At 45.0% G+C, this 18,800-nt stretch overlaps 1 protein-coding gene across 4 annotated transcripts in view; it reads right to left on the bottom strand.

The window, feature by feature from the left end:
- The window catches only part of LOC131135817 (voltage-dependent T-type calcium channel subunit alpha-1I-like), a 101,439-nt gene extending 84,824 nt beyond the window's left edge, over window positions 1–16,615 (bottom strand). The window contains exons 1-2 of one of the 4 annotated variants that reach the window (XM_058082134.1): window positions 16,013–16,615; window positions 11,254–13,784 (exon numbers count right to left, since the gene is read on the bottom strand). In XM_058082134.1, the coding sequence (XP_057938117.1) occupies window positions 11,254–11,608 (355 nt within the window). In that variant the 5' untranslated portion in view covers window positions 11,609–13,784; window positions 16,013–16,615. The other 3 variants (XM_058082144.1, XM_058082154.1, XM_058082125.1) reach the window with 3 other exon arrangements.
- Window positions 16,616–18,800: the final 2,185 nt, after the last annotated feature.

Below are 18,800 nucleotides of genomic sequence, written 5' to 3'. Positions count from 1 at the left end.
CTAGCAAGAGTACTTGATCAATTCCGATTTTCTCCTCTGAACTACTCTGATACCCCACAATTCCCTCCAAATCTGGCAGTCAATCAAAATCTTGCAATTCGCTCTGGATGTGAGCACGATGCCCCATATTTCTTCAGGCGTCAGGTATTGAGGTTTAACTAAGATGATACTGTCATTAGCCTATGAGTTGGCATCCATTACCCACTGCACTTCTATTTGTTGTATTCTGCTGTTAAAACTGGTCAAATTAAGAAAGATTCAAACTTTTGAAAGTTTGTTTTGAAATGTTTTACTGCTCCGGTCTATTTTTTTATTTTCGAGGAGGTATAATGGCTCTTTTGATAGTAAAGGTTGCCGACCCCTGTGCTAAACATTACGGATTGATACCGGTATCAGCTATGAAATAATAGACAGTATGGGTATATTGGTATGACTTAATGTGGGTGATTCAGATTCAGAAAACTTGATTCATCCCCAAAGGTGGCAAATCATTTGTTGCTCACCAGCCATACATCCATCAATCAACAATCACAACAAATCGACAACAACAATAGAGCAATAATAAATGAAAAATTAATAAATATATAATATGTGTTGGACAACATGGGTATATCAGATATCAGTAAGAAAGCCAATATGGAGCATCCATAAAGAAAATGAGTTGTTGACCCGGTCAAAGCTATAATAACCATACATCCCACACATTCCACTTTATCTCCTTTTGGGAAAAAGATGCATATTTTCAGTATGTTTCATGTTGCATTGAAAAAAGCAGGATAAAAAAGTCTTAAATGACTGATATTTCTCACTGTTTAGCGCAAGAAAGGATAAAATGGTGGATGTTACTCCACCATCTCCAGCGGCGTCAGCCGAATGTGCACTGATAATGAAAGAGAATACATCTGTCTTTCCCACTGCATGAATATTAGAAAATGAGTGTTTTTATGTGATGGAATAGAATAAACACTCAGATCACATCATTGGTCAATTATTCATGGCTATTCATGGATTCATATCTTCCCAACAAGGACAGAGAAGCTTATAATAAAAATAATAACGAATGTTTGACACAGTAGGGACAAGAACTAGGACACATTCCACGCGAGATGATATTTCAGAGAGGTGAGAACTCGGATTTAAAGCAGCGTTACAGGCAAGTCTAAGATGTCGGCGTATAGCTGCACATATGCATCATGGTAATGAAGTTTGGCTTTCCAAATGATTTATTTGAAAGGTTCTTTGTGCAGGGTGAAATTATTCATTTACTTTGGATTTGGTCTTGTTTGCACTGGGTTGGAATTATACTCTACGACACCTAACTCGTTGTCCATAATAAATAAATGTCTGTTACTTGCTTGCTTTTCCTATTATTTTGTCCCTGCCTTTTCCTCCTCTTTCCCTTTTTTCACAGAACTCCCTTCTCTGGCAGGAGGCTGGTCCACTGGGCACACCTGTAATTGATTGCAGCAGAAACTTTGGCTCACTGCTGTCAGCTGAGTTTTGCTGGATTATTCCTTTGTCTTCCATGGCGTTTAGACACACGCTTTTCCTCGGTATGTAGCCCCCGCCCTCCATTTAATCCTCCTGCCTTTTTTCTTGTAGTTGAGCCCTACACTATTTTTGGCCCCCACAACTGCCCAGTGGACCGCAGCCTCCTCCAGCCGTGTTTGGGAGTTCTTTTGTCTCTGGACTGCTCCATGGTACGCCTTCTGACCCCATAGCCTTGTTTGTACCATTTTTTGGACGGCATTAAAGAATACATATATTCTTGCTGCCACCCTTTGTCTCTCGTCTCTGCATCTGGGGTCCACCATAAAACAAAACCTGACAGAACAATCCAGCCACTTATGGACCCCGCAGAGATACGCGAGAAGGAGCTACGCCTCCAGACCCAACACGCTGAGGAACAATTTGAGGCCCTTGGTGCCAGTGTCAAAGGCTTGGCAGAACAGCAAGATGCTCATCTGGAGGCCCTTGAGACACAGCTTGGGAACCTACTTAACCTGCTGCAGGTACAGATGCACCTGAGCTGCCGTCCCCAGCTTCCAGCCCACCACTCTCCAGACCCGGGCGATTCTCTGGTGAGTCAGGGGATGTGCGGACGTTCCTCACACAGTGTGAGATCCATTTTGAACTGATACCCACTGCCTTCTGCTCAGAGAGAGCCCGAGTGGCATTTGCCATGTCCCACTTGACTGGTCGCGCAGTGGCCTGGGCTACAGCTGAATAGAGGCGCCAATCTGCCACTTGCTCCTCTTACGCCACTTTTGCCAAGGCTATGGAACAGATTTTTCAACACCAACCACAGGGACAAGAGGAAGCAAGAGAACTTGCCTGCCATCCAGACTTCACTCGCACTACCTTCCCCCTGTCCCAACGCTTCTGGTGGCCCACCCTCAGAGCGGATGTCAGGGAGTTTGTGGTGGCATGCACAGTGTGCTCCCGGAATAAGGCTCCCCACCAGGCGCCAGTGGGTTTTCTGCATCAGCTTCCCATTCTGTCCCGCACGTGGTCCCACAAGGCCTTGGACTTTGTTACCGGACTCAAACCATCCAATGGCAACATCGTCATCCTGACCCTTGTCGATCGATTATCGCCCTCACCAAATTGCCTTCGGCACTTGAAACGGCTCAGCTTTTGGTGTGTCATGTGTTCCGGCTGCTTGGGATCCATTAAAGAATACATATACATATTCTTGCTGCCACCCTTTCTCTTGTCTCTGCATCTGGGATCCACCATAAAACAAAACCTGACAATGTCATTTATTAAGATATTTGAGATGTTTACATTCAAACATTTCCGCACTTTGGGTCGCTGCTCGTCGTTGACGGGTGATGGTGGGTCCCGAAGTCGAACCAGTTGAAGCACTGGTTTCGACAGTTTGAAAGTGCTTTAAGTAGGCCCAACTGGAAATAGAGCGTTTTGTGTGTGCGTAGCTTTTGTCATGATCTGTGTGTCCCTCTGCTGCCGCCTGCTGCTTCTTCTCTTTCACTGCACTTTGAGTGGCAGTAGGCGGTCTCCTCCTGCACACCTGAATTCAATTAACTTGGGACTATATAAGCTCCCTTGGTTCCACCTGCAAACCGCCAGATTGTCCATCAAGCAACCTCTATGTCCCTTGCTCGCCTGTTGCATGTCCTTCGCGCTCGGCTAGGTGCAGCACCCTTTGTTCCCTCGCTCTTTGGCTTGTATCTGTATTTTTGTGAGTATTCGGCCGCTGGTTTCTGCCTCTGTGTTTTTTCTTCCCACTGACCTTCTGTCAGTCGTGTTTTTGTTCCTGAGTCTTACGCCCTGTTTTTCCAGTAGAATTCACTACTGTGTTTTTGTTTTCCTTAGACTGCCTCCTTAGTTTTACTTTTGTGTTTTGTTTACTCTATGGGGACTCTGTGTTTGATAAACATCTTTTGTATGAAGTTTGACAGAGTTTGACAGCTTTAATGCTAATAAGCTATGTAAAGTCGCTTTTGATTAACAGAGGTATTTTTGCCAAATTTGCATTTTGGTTTGATTTCTAGAGACTTGTGCACTTTATTTGGAATTTTGCCCATCATCCACAATCTTATGTGAGACATGAAAACTATTTTCTGTACAGTAGCTAAAAAATAGGCAGCCAATGATGCAAGTAATGGGACACACGTATTCTCCCAACACATGAAGAGTGAGTCGCAGCAGTAGTCTGAGTGTTTCTGTCAATTTGAAGAAACTCCGTCCCCCCACTTCCACTTTGCCCTCAAGCTCCCATGATGAAGTGTGGCAGCCGGTAACCACGGCAACACATGCTGCAAACATGTTAATTGGCTGAAAAAACTCAAAAAGGGAGCAAAGAAATGTGACAGCTCAGCCTACTTTGAGCTGAACCACGTGTATCAGCTGACCCCCCACCCCTCGCCATCCTCTTCCCCACATTACACAGCTCTTCCAGCCCAATTAAGATGGACAGAGAGAGAAAGGTAAATAAGATGAAAGGCACTGAAGGACTGACACAATGAAGCTTTTCTCATCTTTAAACAAAAGGAAACACCCTGAATGATTTATGTACTGCTGAATAACTCATGTCTGTTCCTGTGTGTGTGTGTGTGTGTACGCATGTCCATCTTCACGTGTAACATTGAAGAAACAATATGAGAAAGCAGTGGCCGCCTATGATTTGGAAGCAGCAATACCATTTAAAATGTAGAAATAAGAGAAGGTTCTAAAATAAGAACGAGCCTCTTTTCCATGAAGATGAAAAACAGGGAGGACCACTTTGTGTCTTCCTGTCGGGGAGGAAATGAGGATGAGAGGGGATCGTGAAGTAAGAATACAACAACAAAAAAGGACAATGGGGGCAGGGTTCTACTCAACTCCGCACCCCTCCGAGCTGGCTCCATGTCGAGCAACCACCCTGAAGATCACTTACACTGTGCTGTGTGTGTGTGTGTGTGTGTGTGTGTGTGTGTGCACACGTGTGTATATCGTGTGAGAGTGTGTAAACCTCACACTAAACACGCAAAAGAGCTCGACACAGCGAGCGGAAGTAAGGCCGTCACACCAGAGTTGCCTAGCAACCAGGTGATTCCTCCAAAGAGAGTCTCTCTATGGGAGATTCCTTGTGAGGACATTCACTAACTGTGTGTGTAGGTTTGTGTGGAGGTGTGTGTGTGTAGGTTTGTGTGTGAGAGACATATTTTGTCTTTCCGGGACATTATGAGAAGAAAATGTACACATTTTGGACAAGAAGACCAAAGGTTTGAAAGAGTGGTGAGAGAAGCCATCTCTGTAGAGAGAGAGGTCTGCGACACCACCTTTCTATAATTTTGATCATGTGTAAATGTGAAAACACAAGTGTAATTATTAGGGGTGCTCTAATCGATCGGTCGATATCAGCGAAAAAGCCCTCTATCGTCCGATACTTGCGTGTGCCGTCTACAACCACTTCAGACTCTGTGAGCACAGTCGTGGTGGATGCACGTCAGTTTCGGCACTTCCCCAGTTCCGCTGTCCAATAAGCGTACACAGCTTGCGTGGACTGTGACAATTGAGCGCAATCGAACCGGGCGTTGTGCCTTGCCATGATTTCAGCAGTGCTGCCAAGCTGACGGATGAGTGACGGCATTTTGTGTCCCCCCAGGACACAGAAGACGGGGTCGGCTGCATCTGCGGTTCAGAAGGCAGCGGATGCAGCTGGAGAGGCCTGGCAGAGGTGGATTAACCTGATTTTCAATCAGGTTTCCAGTGAATAATGTGAGAAGACTAGAAATAAATGTGCCCTGTGATTGGCTGGCTCGCCTGAAGAATAATACTAATAATTCATTCATTTTCTACCGCTTATCCTCCACGAGAGTCGCGGAGGTGCTGGAGCCTATCCCAGCTGTCTTCGGGCGAGAGGCGGGGTACACCCTGGACTGGTGGCCAGCCAGCCACTGTGCAGCCCACTTTTATATCACTTGCACTTAATTTACAATGTTCGATTCTTGTCTAAATCAACAAATAGAACCATGGAATCGTATCGAATTGTGTGTTTTGTACACTGCGTCAAATGGTCTCCAATGATTCTGTGTTTAAATGGTATCTTAACCGGTGTATCTAGATGCCTATCAAATCATTTACCACAAAGTACATCCGTGCATATGATTGATAACAACTTCTATCTGCAATTAATTGTGATTAATTATGAGTTAATTATGGAAAAAATGTGATGAATTGCCGTGAGGTATTGTACACAGTATGGTTGTATGTATGGTTGTACATTAGGGTGTTCAGCCCTTATATGGTGATTTTTTTTCTTTCGAAATTTGAAGCGGCTAAGTGCTGAATCGGTTCCATTTCGTAAAACCATTAACTGAGCAAAATAACAGCTTTTTTCACACACGCATTCCCGTGCCTCACTATACCCAGGTATGTGATAACAACATTGTACCAGTACCAGGTGCCCACTGAAGGACGAAGTTGCATGCACTGCCAGCCGAGCCCAGTCCAGTTTGCTGCCCCTAGGCAAAAGCTCCTATAGTCCGCTGCCACAGGGGCGAGAAGCCGATGCCTTTATTTTCACATTACACATAGGTAGACACCATTACACGCAGCCAATGCCATTACCATGTGTTGCTATAGTGTGAAGGTGCGTTCACTGTACATGCTGTTAACTCGTAAAGTAACTGTTTTGTTTGCGTGTTCTGTTTGTTGTTCTCTGTTCAGTATGCACACTCGGCATACTAAACACGGACCAACAAGGCCAGAATGGTGTCACTACAGACCATCGGATTGGTTCACGAAGGATTTTTTGGTTGGCTGGTACTCCTGACGGTGATGCTGAACCACTCGGAAGATGAACTGCCGCTCCTCTTCAGACTTGGTAAGAGCCACGTTGTAGTCTGTGGCGAGCTTTACAGCTCGTTCAGCGGCGTCATTGACCACCTTTAGTGCTGCCAGAGCCTGAGGCATGATCTCCAGGTCCTCCAGAGTTCGCGGCGTGTCGACCATCAACTTCAAGAATAGGTTCTGAGACCGTTGTGTGACGAACAGACTTAACTTCAAGTCAGCTGTTTTTGGACCAGCCTCCACGTTGAGGTTCACCCGACGGAGGTCCTTCTTTGTTGGCGGCACAGATGCCATGTTCTCCAGCATCTCCTTCTTCTCGTCCGGCGACACCTTCTTGGAGAACAGGGCAAGACCAACGAGATCCTCGCTCAGGTACCATAAGTGGCCCTTTACTTTCTGCATCGCCTTCCCCGCAACGTCAGCGTCGACCAGTTGACCATAGGCTTCGATTTCCTTCACCAGAAGCAGGTCGTTGATCGGAGCGTCCGCGGCGTAGGGAGCCTCGAACCAGTGGCGCACATAGACAGAGACCAGGAAGGTACACAACCGCTGGATGGCCTGTTCCTGGTGCTTGCTGATGGCGAAGTTCGCTGCTTCCTTCAGCTGCCGTCGGAAGAGGCATATCTTCAGACAGTAAAGCCCCTTTGCCATCCAGCGGGCTCGGTGGTAGGCTCCAGGTCGGCGGAATGCCATCTTAGGCTTCTTCCCCAAGTAGGCCAGTGTCAGGTTCAGCAGCTCCAGGTAGTCGTCCCTGGTTTCGGCCTTCTCCATGTGATTGAGGACGAACTGCTCGATCTCGTTGGCTCTGTCCGATATCCATTGATGGGACTTCTGGTCAGAGTCATCGTAGGCATCGTAGGAGGACTGGTCTAGCCTGCCCCAGAAGTCTTTGAATCTCCCAAAGATGGGAATGTCTGGTCCAGACGAGGAGAAGTGGTCAAACACCGCTGACATTACCAACTCTGCCATGTGATGACGGCATGCCAGGAAGAGGAGTCGGGATCCAAGAGCTCGCTCCACTACAGCACAAGCGCCACCGTGAACGCCTGTGTTGGCAGCTGTCGTATCGAAGCAGAGTCCCGCCAGCCAAGGTTTGACTTGAGGCCATTCTTCCAAAACCTTCAGGATTGCTCCTCCCATGGCCACGCCAGTCCCTGCCGGGATGGAGGGGACGGACAAAATCTTCTCCAGACCCATTCCTGTCACCACAATCGCCAAGCGATCGCTTCGCCCACCCTCAGGATCCGGGATGTGGTGAGGCACGGGATAGGGATGTCGCGGGAGAAATTGCAAACTGCGGTGCAATACTCTCGGGTAGTAGAGCTGAATCAAAACTCAGCACAACGAATATCACAAACTTTTATTTTTCTGAACACCCTATTGTACATATGTTGTATTATCATGACATCCTGGAAAAAGAGCCATAAGAAGCATGCCACCATGACGGACGGCTGCGCTGAGGCTGCCTTGTGTTGTGTTGCGTACTTTTCCTTTTTCTACTGTAATTCTCTTTTATTTATTTATCCAGCAATTATGTATGCATGTTTCATGGAGCGCTGACGACAGCAAACACCCTCCTCAGACGGGAGAGGAAGAATGTGGAGTGCAAAGGGGGTGAGAAATATTCCTTTTTTGTGGGGTGGGGGGGTGACAATAAATCCCTGCGGTGTTGTTGCTGACGTTGATGCTTTGGAGTATTCATAGCTACACGATCGCACCTTCTCCAGCAGCAACGGTGGTGGATAAGAGTGAAAGACAAGGAGGAGGTGAGGTGGGGGGTTTGGGTGGTGGTGAGGAGTGAAGACTGCGAGGTTGAAAGGGTGACGTTTTGTTTTTTTTTTGCTACATAACAATGGCATAGACAGGCAACTGTAACCTTGGAGATTCATTAGGGGCTCATCACTATGGAAACATCCAATCAGGGAGGACAAGAAAAAAACATCCAGGCAAAAGCATCCAGGACATACCTGAACACACACACACATTCCATGTCCCTTGTGTTTACAAAGAAAGTCAACACTTTAGCACGGGGGGGCACCAAACAAGCAAAAAGTCGTTTATACGGCGAATTACATACATGGTAGAACCCGCGTAAGTCTGTCCTGCTTATGTCGACCGCCCGTCTATGCGGACCAAGTCATCAAGTCCTGGTGTATTGATTTGACTAATATTAGCACACATCATCGTCACACTAACTTGCTTAAATTATCTGCCTGAGGCTCAGAGGCCTCTTGTGTCCAAAACAAGTCCTCCACATGCTTATCACCTTATACAAACAGCTTTGGGTGTCCAGGCATGTGCATCTGTCCATCACTGTCTAGAGTACCCCTTGCCTCGCATTCGTGCTCTCCTATGGTAACAATTTTTGCATGAATAACATTTTAACAAAATAACATTTTCTGTAGAAGTCATCTGTTGTACTGATTTGACTCCTATTGAATTCAATCCCTCCAGGATGTACGGGAAGTCCACATCAACAATAAGTGCCATCCATGCGTCATTTGTAATTATTTCACATTGTTTTGTGCATGTAAAACTAGAATTATTCTCGATATAATCTAGATTTCTTCATATTTTTGTTTGGGATTGATGAATTCCATGATCTCTTAAATGCTTTTCCTCTTTCCTGACCTAGTCAATGCTCTTACTGTGTTACTGTATTCTCATGTTAAACCATGCCAATGTGTCAGATAATGAGGTTAACATCGAGTTCCACTGATGTCATGCAACCCAGAATTCCTTATATGGACATGTCCAGGTATACACTGGAGGCCTGCCCTCCCCCAGCTCTGCTTCACTTTGTTCGCCGTGTTCGCACTTTGAGCTACACCTCCAAGGAAATGTTTGTTTGGGTGTGAGGGAAAGCTAATTTTGTTCAACTGTCCTAAAGAGGCAAGCAAGCATCAGGCAAAAGTGGTTGGAGTTTCTTATTCCAGGCCAGCAAGGGAAAATATGCTCATCTGTCAATGGCACTTCACACAAGACTGTTTGCTGAACATGGACAAAGCATATTATACAAAACTGGACTTTCCGCCAAATTGTTGCTGAAGTCCGACGCCTTTCCAGCATTACTTGGTCATGTTGCAATTTTTAAAAAGGGAGACATATATCAATTCACACTACCGACTAGTGTTCTTATTACCACCATTTTCTAAAATTATTGAAAAGCTATTCAACAACAGTTTTTGACATATTTATTAATAAAAATGAATTACTTGCGGCTAGCCCTGTTATGCGTACAGAACTAACATTTCAACTTCCATGGCACTAATTGAAAGTACAGAGGAAATTACCAATGCCATAGACCACAGAAAGTGTGCAGCTGTTGTATTATTGGTTCTAACAAAAGCCTTCAACACAATTAATCACAATATCCTGATTACAAAACTAGAAAGGTATGGAATCAGAGTGTTAAAAGCTACTTGGCAAAGAGGACGCAATATGTGAAGCTTGGACAACACACATCCGCGAGCTTAGATACACAGTATCATGTGGCACGCCCCAGGGGTCAATGCCTGAACCAAAACAGTTCAATCTATACATAAACGACAACTGTTACGAAAGACTGAAAACTAATATTATAATGCTAATATTATTTCCAGATGATACATCTGCATTCCATTCTGGAGACAGTACACAGTAACTACTTTTACTTTTTACAATAACTTTTTAAATCATAGAGTAATTAACAATACCCAAAAGATGGCTTGTTAAAAACATACTATCCCTGAACTTGAGTAAAACTAAAATAATGCTGTTTGGTAAGAACAAAAAGGATACGTGTGTTCAAATACAAATTGAAGGCATAGCTACTGACAGGGTGAATAAAAATAAATTTCTGGGGTTAAAATACCGTATTTTCTGGACTATAAGTCGCTCCGGAGTATAAGTCGCAAAAGGCCAAAAATGCATATTTAGGTAGACAAAAAACATACATAAGTCACACTGGAGTATAAGTCGCATTTTTGGCTGGTAATTTATTTTACAAACTTCGTCCTCTTGGAAGGCGAGTTCTAACAATAAAAGAACAGGCTGAATAGGTGTAAGACATGGTAACACAATGGTTATTCAGCTACACAAAAAAATAAACATGAACAGAAAAGGTGTCCAGTGTTTATGTAACATAAACAGTTTTTTTCATTTATAAGTCGCTCTGGAGTACAAGTCGCAGGAACGGCCAACCTATGAAAAAAAGTGCGACTTATAGTCCGGAAAATATGGTAGTTATCTATTTTTATCATCACCAAGTCTGTAGATGCCTTACATTAAGCATCAATTGTGACTATCACTGCACTGCTTTAACTCTGTTCTAAGTATTTATGCGTGTGATGTACTCCGGTGTAAATTGTGCGCATGTTGAAGATGAATGAAACCATTACCATTACCATGTTGAAATGTCAGAAGAGAAGCTGTAATTAACAATTCATCAGTGTCCTACTTGTGTATATTTTGTGTATGTCGTCGGACAAAAGGAATGGTCTGTGTGGCATTATAGAGTGTGTTCACGGGGAGTGGAAGGAGTGTTGCCTGCATGCATGCATGCAAATTACAAGCATTTCCACTACCGATATTGTTGGCAAGGTTGCCTGCACTCAATGCGGACCTACGCTGCCATGTTAAAAGAGGTCAATTTAAAAAGAGAAATTGCGGTGTGCTATCAGCTCCTGTACTGGCAAAATTAGGACGTGGGCTTCGGCAGCTGTCCGGAAGCCCTCGGGAGCCCTTCAGCGTGTGACTGATCACAGTGGGGTGGGCTCTGCAGGAGGCACATCCGCCATAGTGGTAAAAGACGTTATACAATCATTAGCTTGAGTAGCACTGTCGCCCTGTGTCACCCTGTGAAAACCAAACCAATTGTGCTGTGAGTGAGGCAGGACTCTGGGACCCATTTGAACACAAAATGGTGTGGACAGTATTTCAGTGGATTCGTGCGGACAACGCTGGTGGAAGGATATGGGTGGCAGACGACTCGTAGGCACCAGGATCTGGGTGGGCTGGTTTGGGTGAGCGCTAAAAGAACCACAGGAGCAAGAGACGGATACGGCAGCTCCTCCTCCTCGTCCTTGCCATTTTCCTCTTCCTCCTCCCTCCCTTCCTCTCCGTCCATGGACACATGCACCCTGTCCCCACCCTCCTCGTCCTCATCCCCATCCTCCAGCGCGCCTCCTCCGTGATGCTCATGCAGGTCTGCCTCCTGGGGTCCCATCATAGCCGTGCTGGGAACAGCCTGGACCACCTGGAAGGAGGGTGTGAGGCCTCTTATGGCTCCTATTTCGGGAATGAAAGTGCAGCGAGTCCGTCCAGGAAACATAAATCTCCATAAATCCTAAGTAGGTGCAGCTTGCAGAAAGCACTTAATGTGCTTTATTGTTACAAACAAACACACAATAACAACAAAAGGTAGCCCAGTAGGCACTTTAGCATGAGAGTTGACATAAATAAATGGCTTTAATTATTATTTTCACGTTGAATCAATTGTGTGGAATTGATTGTTGATTAATCGTGTCTTTAAGCAAGAAACAGGAGTGCAGTACGTGCCTGCAACCAGCAGACGTCGTGTTTTCTCCCAGAAAATCTGTCAAAATCTGTCATGACATATACAATAAAGCCATATCAAGCTAAAGATAATCTTATGTTTGCTTACAACAAATCCATACATTTGTGAACTTGCTTAATGGCCGCTAAATCTGGTAACCTGCGATACACTTTTGTTGATGTATGATAAACCAACAACAATATCATATTAGCTTACAACCAATTATTGTTAAATGATTGTTAACTTACAATTTCAATGGAGTCTACCCACATTAAATCACCGTTAATTTACGCCAAAGCCATGCCAAGGTACGATACATCCATGTAAACTTCTGATGAAGCCATGTCAACTCATGACATTGATTCATCCACGTAAACTTACTGTATGTTGACGTGCGCTAAAGCTGTGTTAATGTACAATAAAGACGTGTTAACATCCATTAGTTTCATGTTAACTTGGTAACCTATGATAAATCTATGTTGACACGCAACATATCCATGTCAAAACCCAAGATAATTTATTTTAGCTTACAACAAATCCATGCTAAATGACAATGGAAGTACTACATTTGTCAACTTGCGCTATCAACGTTAACTTATGCTAAATCCACATCAGTGTTCCACATGGCCATAGAAAGTGATTGTGATAAATGTGGTAACATATGATAACGTACCATACAGCCACGTAAACCTATGACAAGCCTGTGTTACCTTTCAATAATAATAATAATAATAATAATAATAATACCTTTTATTTGTATAGCGCTTTTCAGAGTACTCAAAAACGCTTTAAAGTAAAGAAAAAAAAGTTGAGTAAAAACAGAGTAAACGATGCATTAAAATACAATATCTAAACATTCATTCAGAGCTAAAACAAGGCTAAAGGTGGGAAGGACAAGCCCGGAATGAATGGGGTGAATGGTTCTGTATCCCCAGGTTCGGAGCTTGGTCTTACAGGGGAATACAGGGGAATGTTGGAGTATGAGGAGCGAAGGGGACGCGGGGGATTGTGTGGATGAAGGAGGTCTGTGAGGTATGGAGGGGTCAGATTGTGGAGGGATTTGTAGGTGATGAGAAGGACTTTGAAATGATTGCGTTGGGGGACGGGAAGCCAGTGGAGGTTTTTAAGGACCGGGGAGCGGGTGGAGCTCAGTTCTGAATGTATTGTAGTTTGTTGAGGGTTTTGGATGTTGTACCGTAAAGAATACTGTTGCAGTAGTTGATTCTGGATGTGATAAATGCATGGATTCAGCGGCAGAGAGTGAAAGTGATGGACGGAGTCGGGCTATGTTCTTAAGATGGAAAAAATGCTGTCCGGGTTAATTGTTTGACGTGGGGTTCAAAAGAAAGGGTGGGGTCCAGGAGGATGCCGAGGTTGCGGATGAGCGGTGATGGAATGAGGGTGGTGCTGTCAAGTTTGAGACAGAAGTTATGGGTTGATATTTTGATGTTTTTGGGACCAATGATGATGGTAATGGTTTTATTTCATTTGAACATGCACCAGATTACAATTGAGTGCATCCCATAATCAGTTCCCAGTTCCACATGTCCAAAAGGAGTAGGAAGAAGCAAAGCTTATTAAATCCTACCCCTCCATCTGGTACTTTTACAATCAGTAACTGTTACATTTGTTCACTTCCTGCCTTACTAATATAATTAATATCTTTTTTTTTATTAATTTTTATTTATTTATTTTTTTAATTATGATAATATCTGTTTTGTCACTGTTAAGTTTGAGGAAATTGTGTTCCATCCAGGTTTTGATGTCAGTTGATGTCAGCAATTGGTGAGGGTGGAGTAGATGTTGGAGTTGATGGAGGTGGTGGAGATGTAAAGCTGAATATCATCAGCGTAGCTGTGGAAATTGAGGCCGTGACGACGAATGATTTTGCCAAGTGGGAGGATGTAGAGGATGAAGAGGAGAGGACCAAGCACCGAACCTTGGGGAACACCTTGGGGAGCAATGTTATAATTAGAGCAAACTATAATTAGAGCAATGTTTTGTTTTGTGATAAAACAGTGTTCACGTACAATAAAGTCATGCTAACATAGAATAAACCATGTTAACTTAAAATACCTTCATGAATGATACATAAATGTACAATAAATAAACGCTAGCTACATTCTCCCATCTCATTCAAAACAACTGTGCGTAACTGTTCAGTGCTTTGGTGCTGGTCTTTCAAATGGAAACTTTTAAAGATCAGAAGTCGGGTTTGGCATGGCGAGATAAAATCGGAGATCTGGGAGCGTGACTAAGTGCACGGTAAACATTTCGGTGTGTGTGTGTGTGTGCGCGTGTGTACGCCAAACATATTATTTTAACAACAAACACAAGGCCCAATCAAGAAAAATCAAGTACGAGGCCAATTATGAAGTTAACCATAGGAGATCTGGCACTTTAAGCGACATCATGAAATACAGTACACTGCCAGTGTGTGTGTGTGTGTGTGTGTAGACGGGCATGAAGCCTGGAAATATGCGAGGCTTGCATCCACTTTGAGGCTTTTTTTTGGAGTTTCCACACTAGCTGTTGGGTGGACATCAGTCAATCGTCCAACGCCAACAAAAAAAAACAAAAACACAGCAGAATGCGATCCTTCTGCGCTGTTAAAAACCTGCTGATGAGTCCTGCCATCACTTTAAACGCAGTGCAAGACAAACTAGACTTTTTAATACACACAATGGACTCTTCCAGGCTGGAGAAGCAATAGATGAACAATGAATTTAAGGTAATTTCTGATGGATCTATTTCCCTATCAATTCTGTGTTAACAGAATCGCAGATGGAATCATGAAATTGGCTAATAACTGAATCTACTTTGGAATTTGGGGAAATTGACAGTGTGAATGAAATGCTGTAACGGCGAGAAGGAAGTATGTCCCCACCGGAACGCTCGTTCAGAGTGGAATGTCCTGACAAACGCTAATGAGCCCCCTCCTGAGGTAAACATGTCCAGGCAGAAACCGGACACATCAGCTGACTTCAGCGTTGGTGCAACAGCCACGTCTCCAGAGGCACTCATAGAGCTAACTCACTTATCCACTGGGCAACAGTCAAGACACAACACACATCATGCTGCTGGCCTTCAAAATAAAAGCGGTGCATATCCTGGTAATAAAATAAGATTAAAACATCAAATGATTAATGAACCAAATTAATGATAAAAAATAAAAATGTTGAAAAAAAATTTTTTTAGTTAAAAATTGCTTACATTAATAAAGATAACATAATGCATCTGCAGCTACGCCATCTTTACCCACAAGCACGGATATAATTGTTGGTTGGAGATTTTGTAACAATGAAGTTAGAAAGGTTAGTGGGCAAAAATTGCCCAATGATGTACTGCATCAATAAATTAAAAAAATAAAACGGATTTCATCAGACCCTACATAAATAATGATAAATTATGACATTAACATCTACAGTATGCTCATTTACCAACAACTCTGTCAACAAACGATAAGTCCATGTTACAATAACTTTACAATAACTATGCTTAACTTTAACTCGTAAGGTAATGCATTACCTTACGATAAACCCAGCAATAAATCTATTGACAAAGAGAATATATCTCTCAATTTAGCATTTGAAATCTGTGAAATCTCGCCATAAAACCAAATGAGGAATGTTTTTGTCGGGCAGCGACAATGTGAAAACGTAAATATGCGTTAGTTTACGACACAATGAATGTGGTAAAAATCTACTTTAACACACAAGAAATCTGTGTGGGTTAGCCCATGTTAACGTACAATAAGCCATAACATTGCTTCCCCATACAAAGCATTATCTGTGTCTGAAAAACAACTAAGGAATGGATATGGAGGTACAGTACATGTTTTTCTGGATAAACGTTGCCAGCAAACAACATCCCATAATCAATGCATTAAATAATAACGACGATATTGTCAATGTGTAAAAAAAAGAGCAATGAAATATGTTAAAAGGCTATAAAAAGGCTATTATGGCTGTGATGTGGTCACTTGATGTAGTGTCAGGGGAGCACAGTGGAAGTGGATGATTCTTACACAGTGGAAGTAATAATGCTGCGTTACTTCCAATAAAGCTTACAATACACAGATGTGCTTGTAAAGAGTGGCATCCCATAATGCACGCTGATATTGTAAAAGTAGATTTTTCCAGAGCTAATGAACAGTAAAAAAAAGTTGTCGCTGCTTACCGGGGAGCACCGTCGGTCACTGCGGGTCCACCGTGCGCCCTGAGCTCCACCGGGAGCCTCGCTGCTCCATCTGACAGCAGCCCGGTGGTCCTCCTTCTCCTCCTCCTCTTCTTTTTCTTCTTCTTCTCTTTAGTCCTCCTTTAGCCCAACTTGAGCAGTCCAGAGGATGGATGGATGGATACGTAAAAAAAGAAAATAAAAATTACGTATAAGTCCCGAATGAGGTGGAGGGAGTTGTTTAAATAAAGTTAAGAACAGGGCGACCCCCGACTGCTTGCGCAACCCCCTCTGCCGCCGGACGCGTTGTGGTGTCAGGTGGAGGAGTTCATCGGCACCCGGGAGAGGAAGAGGTAGAGGTAGAGAGACAGAGAGAGAGACAGAGAGAAAGCGACAGAAGAGGCGTCAAGACAGCAGAATAAAAGATGAGCCTGACCGGAAACACTTTGCTTGGCTACTTTCAAAATAAAGACAATCTCCGGGAAAAAAATACGACATTCTTGTACGGCATTGTCGCTGCTACAGTGCGACCCCCATGATGCCGAGATGAAGCGAAGGTGCAGCAACGGCATACAACTAGTAGTACGGAACAATGCACCAACAAAAGGCAGACGCACCCGGCTGAACTAAATACAGCAATCAAATTAGAAACAGGTGCGCGTAGAAGAGGGTGTAAACGTGACGGAACACAGGACAGATCAACACAGGAAAAACTACAAAATAAGAGCATGAAAGCAGGAACTAAGGCAAACAACGGGAGAAACAAAACTGTCACACAGGAAGCGATGCAGACTGTGGAGCAGAGGAACAGCAATGTGAGTCTTGGACGAGAGGTAACATACCGGACAGCACATCCCGGTCAGCCGGAAGAACCGGTTGCACTGGAGGTCCGCCGGGCTGTTCCTCCTCAGGCGACCAGCAGAGGGCATCATCCCCACACTCCTCAGACAGGGTGTGATGTGCGTCCTCCAACGCACGGCTGGTCATACTAGCCCCCCTTCCGAAGGTGGATTCCAGACGCCGTATCCCGCTGGACGTGGAACCAGGGAAGGGAGAGGGGGGAACCTAAGGAGGGTCTTGAGTCCCGGTTGCTCTGCCTCCCCGACCGGAGCTCCAGAGGGCCTCAGGCGGGGTTTGGGCTCTGGAGGGGTCTGGAGCATTAAGCCGCTGGGCACGGGAGCCAGGTCTTGGGAACCCCTGAGGCTGCGTGGCTTGGGCACAGGAGGAATCCAGGGCGCCACACAGCTTGGCACAGGAGCCGGGTCTTGAGATCCCCTGGGACTGCGCGGCTTGGGTACAGGAAGACTCTGGGCCGTCACGCAGCTTGGCGCGGGAGCCGGGGTTTGAGAACCCTTGGGGCTGCGTGGTTTGGGCACCGGAGGAATCTGGGGCGTCACGCAGCTTGACACGGGAGCCGGGTCTTGAGATCCCCTGGGGCTGCGCGGCTTGGGTACAGGAGGAATCTGTGGCGCCACGCAGCTTGGCACGGGAGCCGGAGTTTGGGAACCCTTGGGGCTGCATGGTTTGGGCACAGGAGGGGAACGTGTGCCGCGGTCCTCTTCGTGTTGCGTGAGAGGCAACGGGGATTCCGAAGAGGTGGGCGGCTGGGGCTCGGCGGGCTGTCGTGACGTGGGAACCATCAATAGCGGCGTGATGGGCCAGCACTCAGCGATAGCGTGGGGGGTCAATTCCGCCTTGGCGTGGCATAGCGTGGAGGAAGGGGGTGCCCTCACCTTACTGCCATGCGAACCCTTTGCGGAGGTCGGTCGAGACGTGCGTCGGCGTCGTGGTCGGGTAGGCTTGTCCATTGCGGGTCCTGGATACACCCACGCCATGGGGATGAGCGTGCCGTCCGGCCCCCAAACCATATCCTCCAACTCCTCCAGGGTAAATCACGCACACTCCTCCTCCATCGCCTTGAAAACTTGCAGGGTCCAGAAGTCCATCTCCGCGAGGTCGTCATTTGATTGGTGCATTCTGTCACGGTACGGCATGTCGCTGCTACGGTGCGACCCCAGGATGCAGAGATGAAGCGAAGGTGCAGGTAAAAGCTTAGCTTTATTTTCTCAAACATGATTGCAGCAACGGCATACAACTCGTAGTAAGGAACAATGCACCAACAAAAGGCAGACGCACCCGGCTGAACTAAATACAACAATCAAATTAGAAACAGGTGCGCATAGAAGAGGGTGTAAATGTGACATAACACAGGACAGACCAACACGGGAAAAACTACAAAATAAGAGCATGAAAGCAGGAACTAAGGCAAACAATGTGAAACACAAAACTGTCACACAGGAAGCGACGCAGATTGTGACAATTCTTATTTCATTTTCATCCTACCTCGTATGTGTATGTATGTACGTAAGTATGCATGTCAGAAAACGCGAGTGAATGTTTTTATACTGTGGTTGGACCATTACCCCAAAACTAAATCCTGCATTAATGCTCATACACAGCTAGGCCAGCTTTACGTAAGCATGTTAGCTAGTGGACATTTTGAGTCTTGGACAAGAGCCCACTTACGTCTTAATTCTTCACCGTCAAACATTGTGGATGTTTTAGAAGATTCAAACTCTTCGAAAATAGTACACTTTAATAAAATGGATGAATTTTATATATACATATATAGAGAGAGAGAGCTATGAAGCACTTGCAGCCTCATGTTATGGGGCACCAGGAGTTGGAGAACATCACGGGTGCCAGTGGTGGTAGAGAAGCTGGTCACGGCTGACAAGGCTGATGGGCCACTGCCACTGAGTGAAGTGCCTTAGTCTCCTGGTCAAACATG

The sequence above is a fragment of the Doryrhamphus excisus genome, chromosome 1 (assembly GCF_030265055.1).
Source record: "Doryrhamphus excisus isolate RoL2022-K1 chromosome 1, RoL_Dexc_1.0, whole genome shotgun sequence".
NCBI classification, from domain to species: domain Eukaryota; kingdom Metazoa; phylum Chordata; class Actinopteri; order Syngnathiformes; family Syngnathidae; genus Doryrhamphus; species Doryrhamphus excisus.
This window is presented reverse-complemented; position numbering and strand designations above follow the sequence as displayed.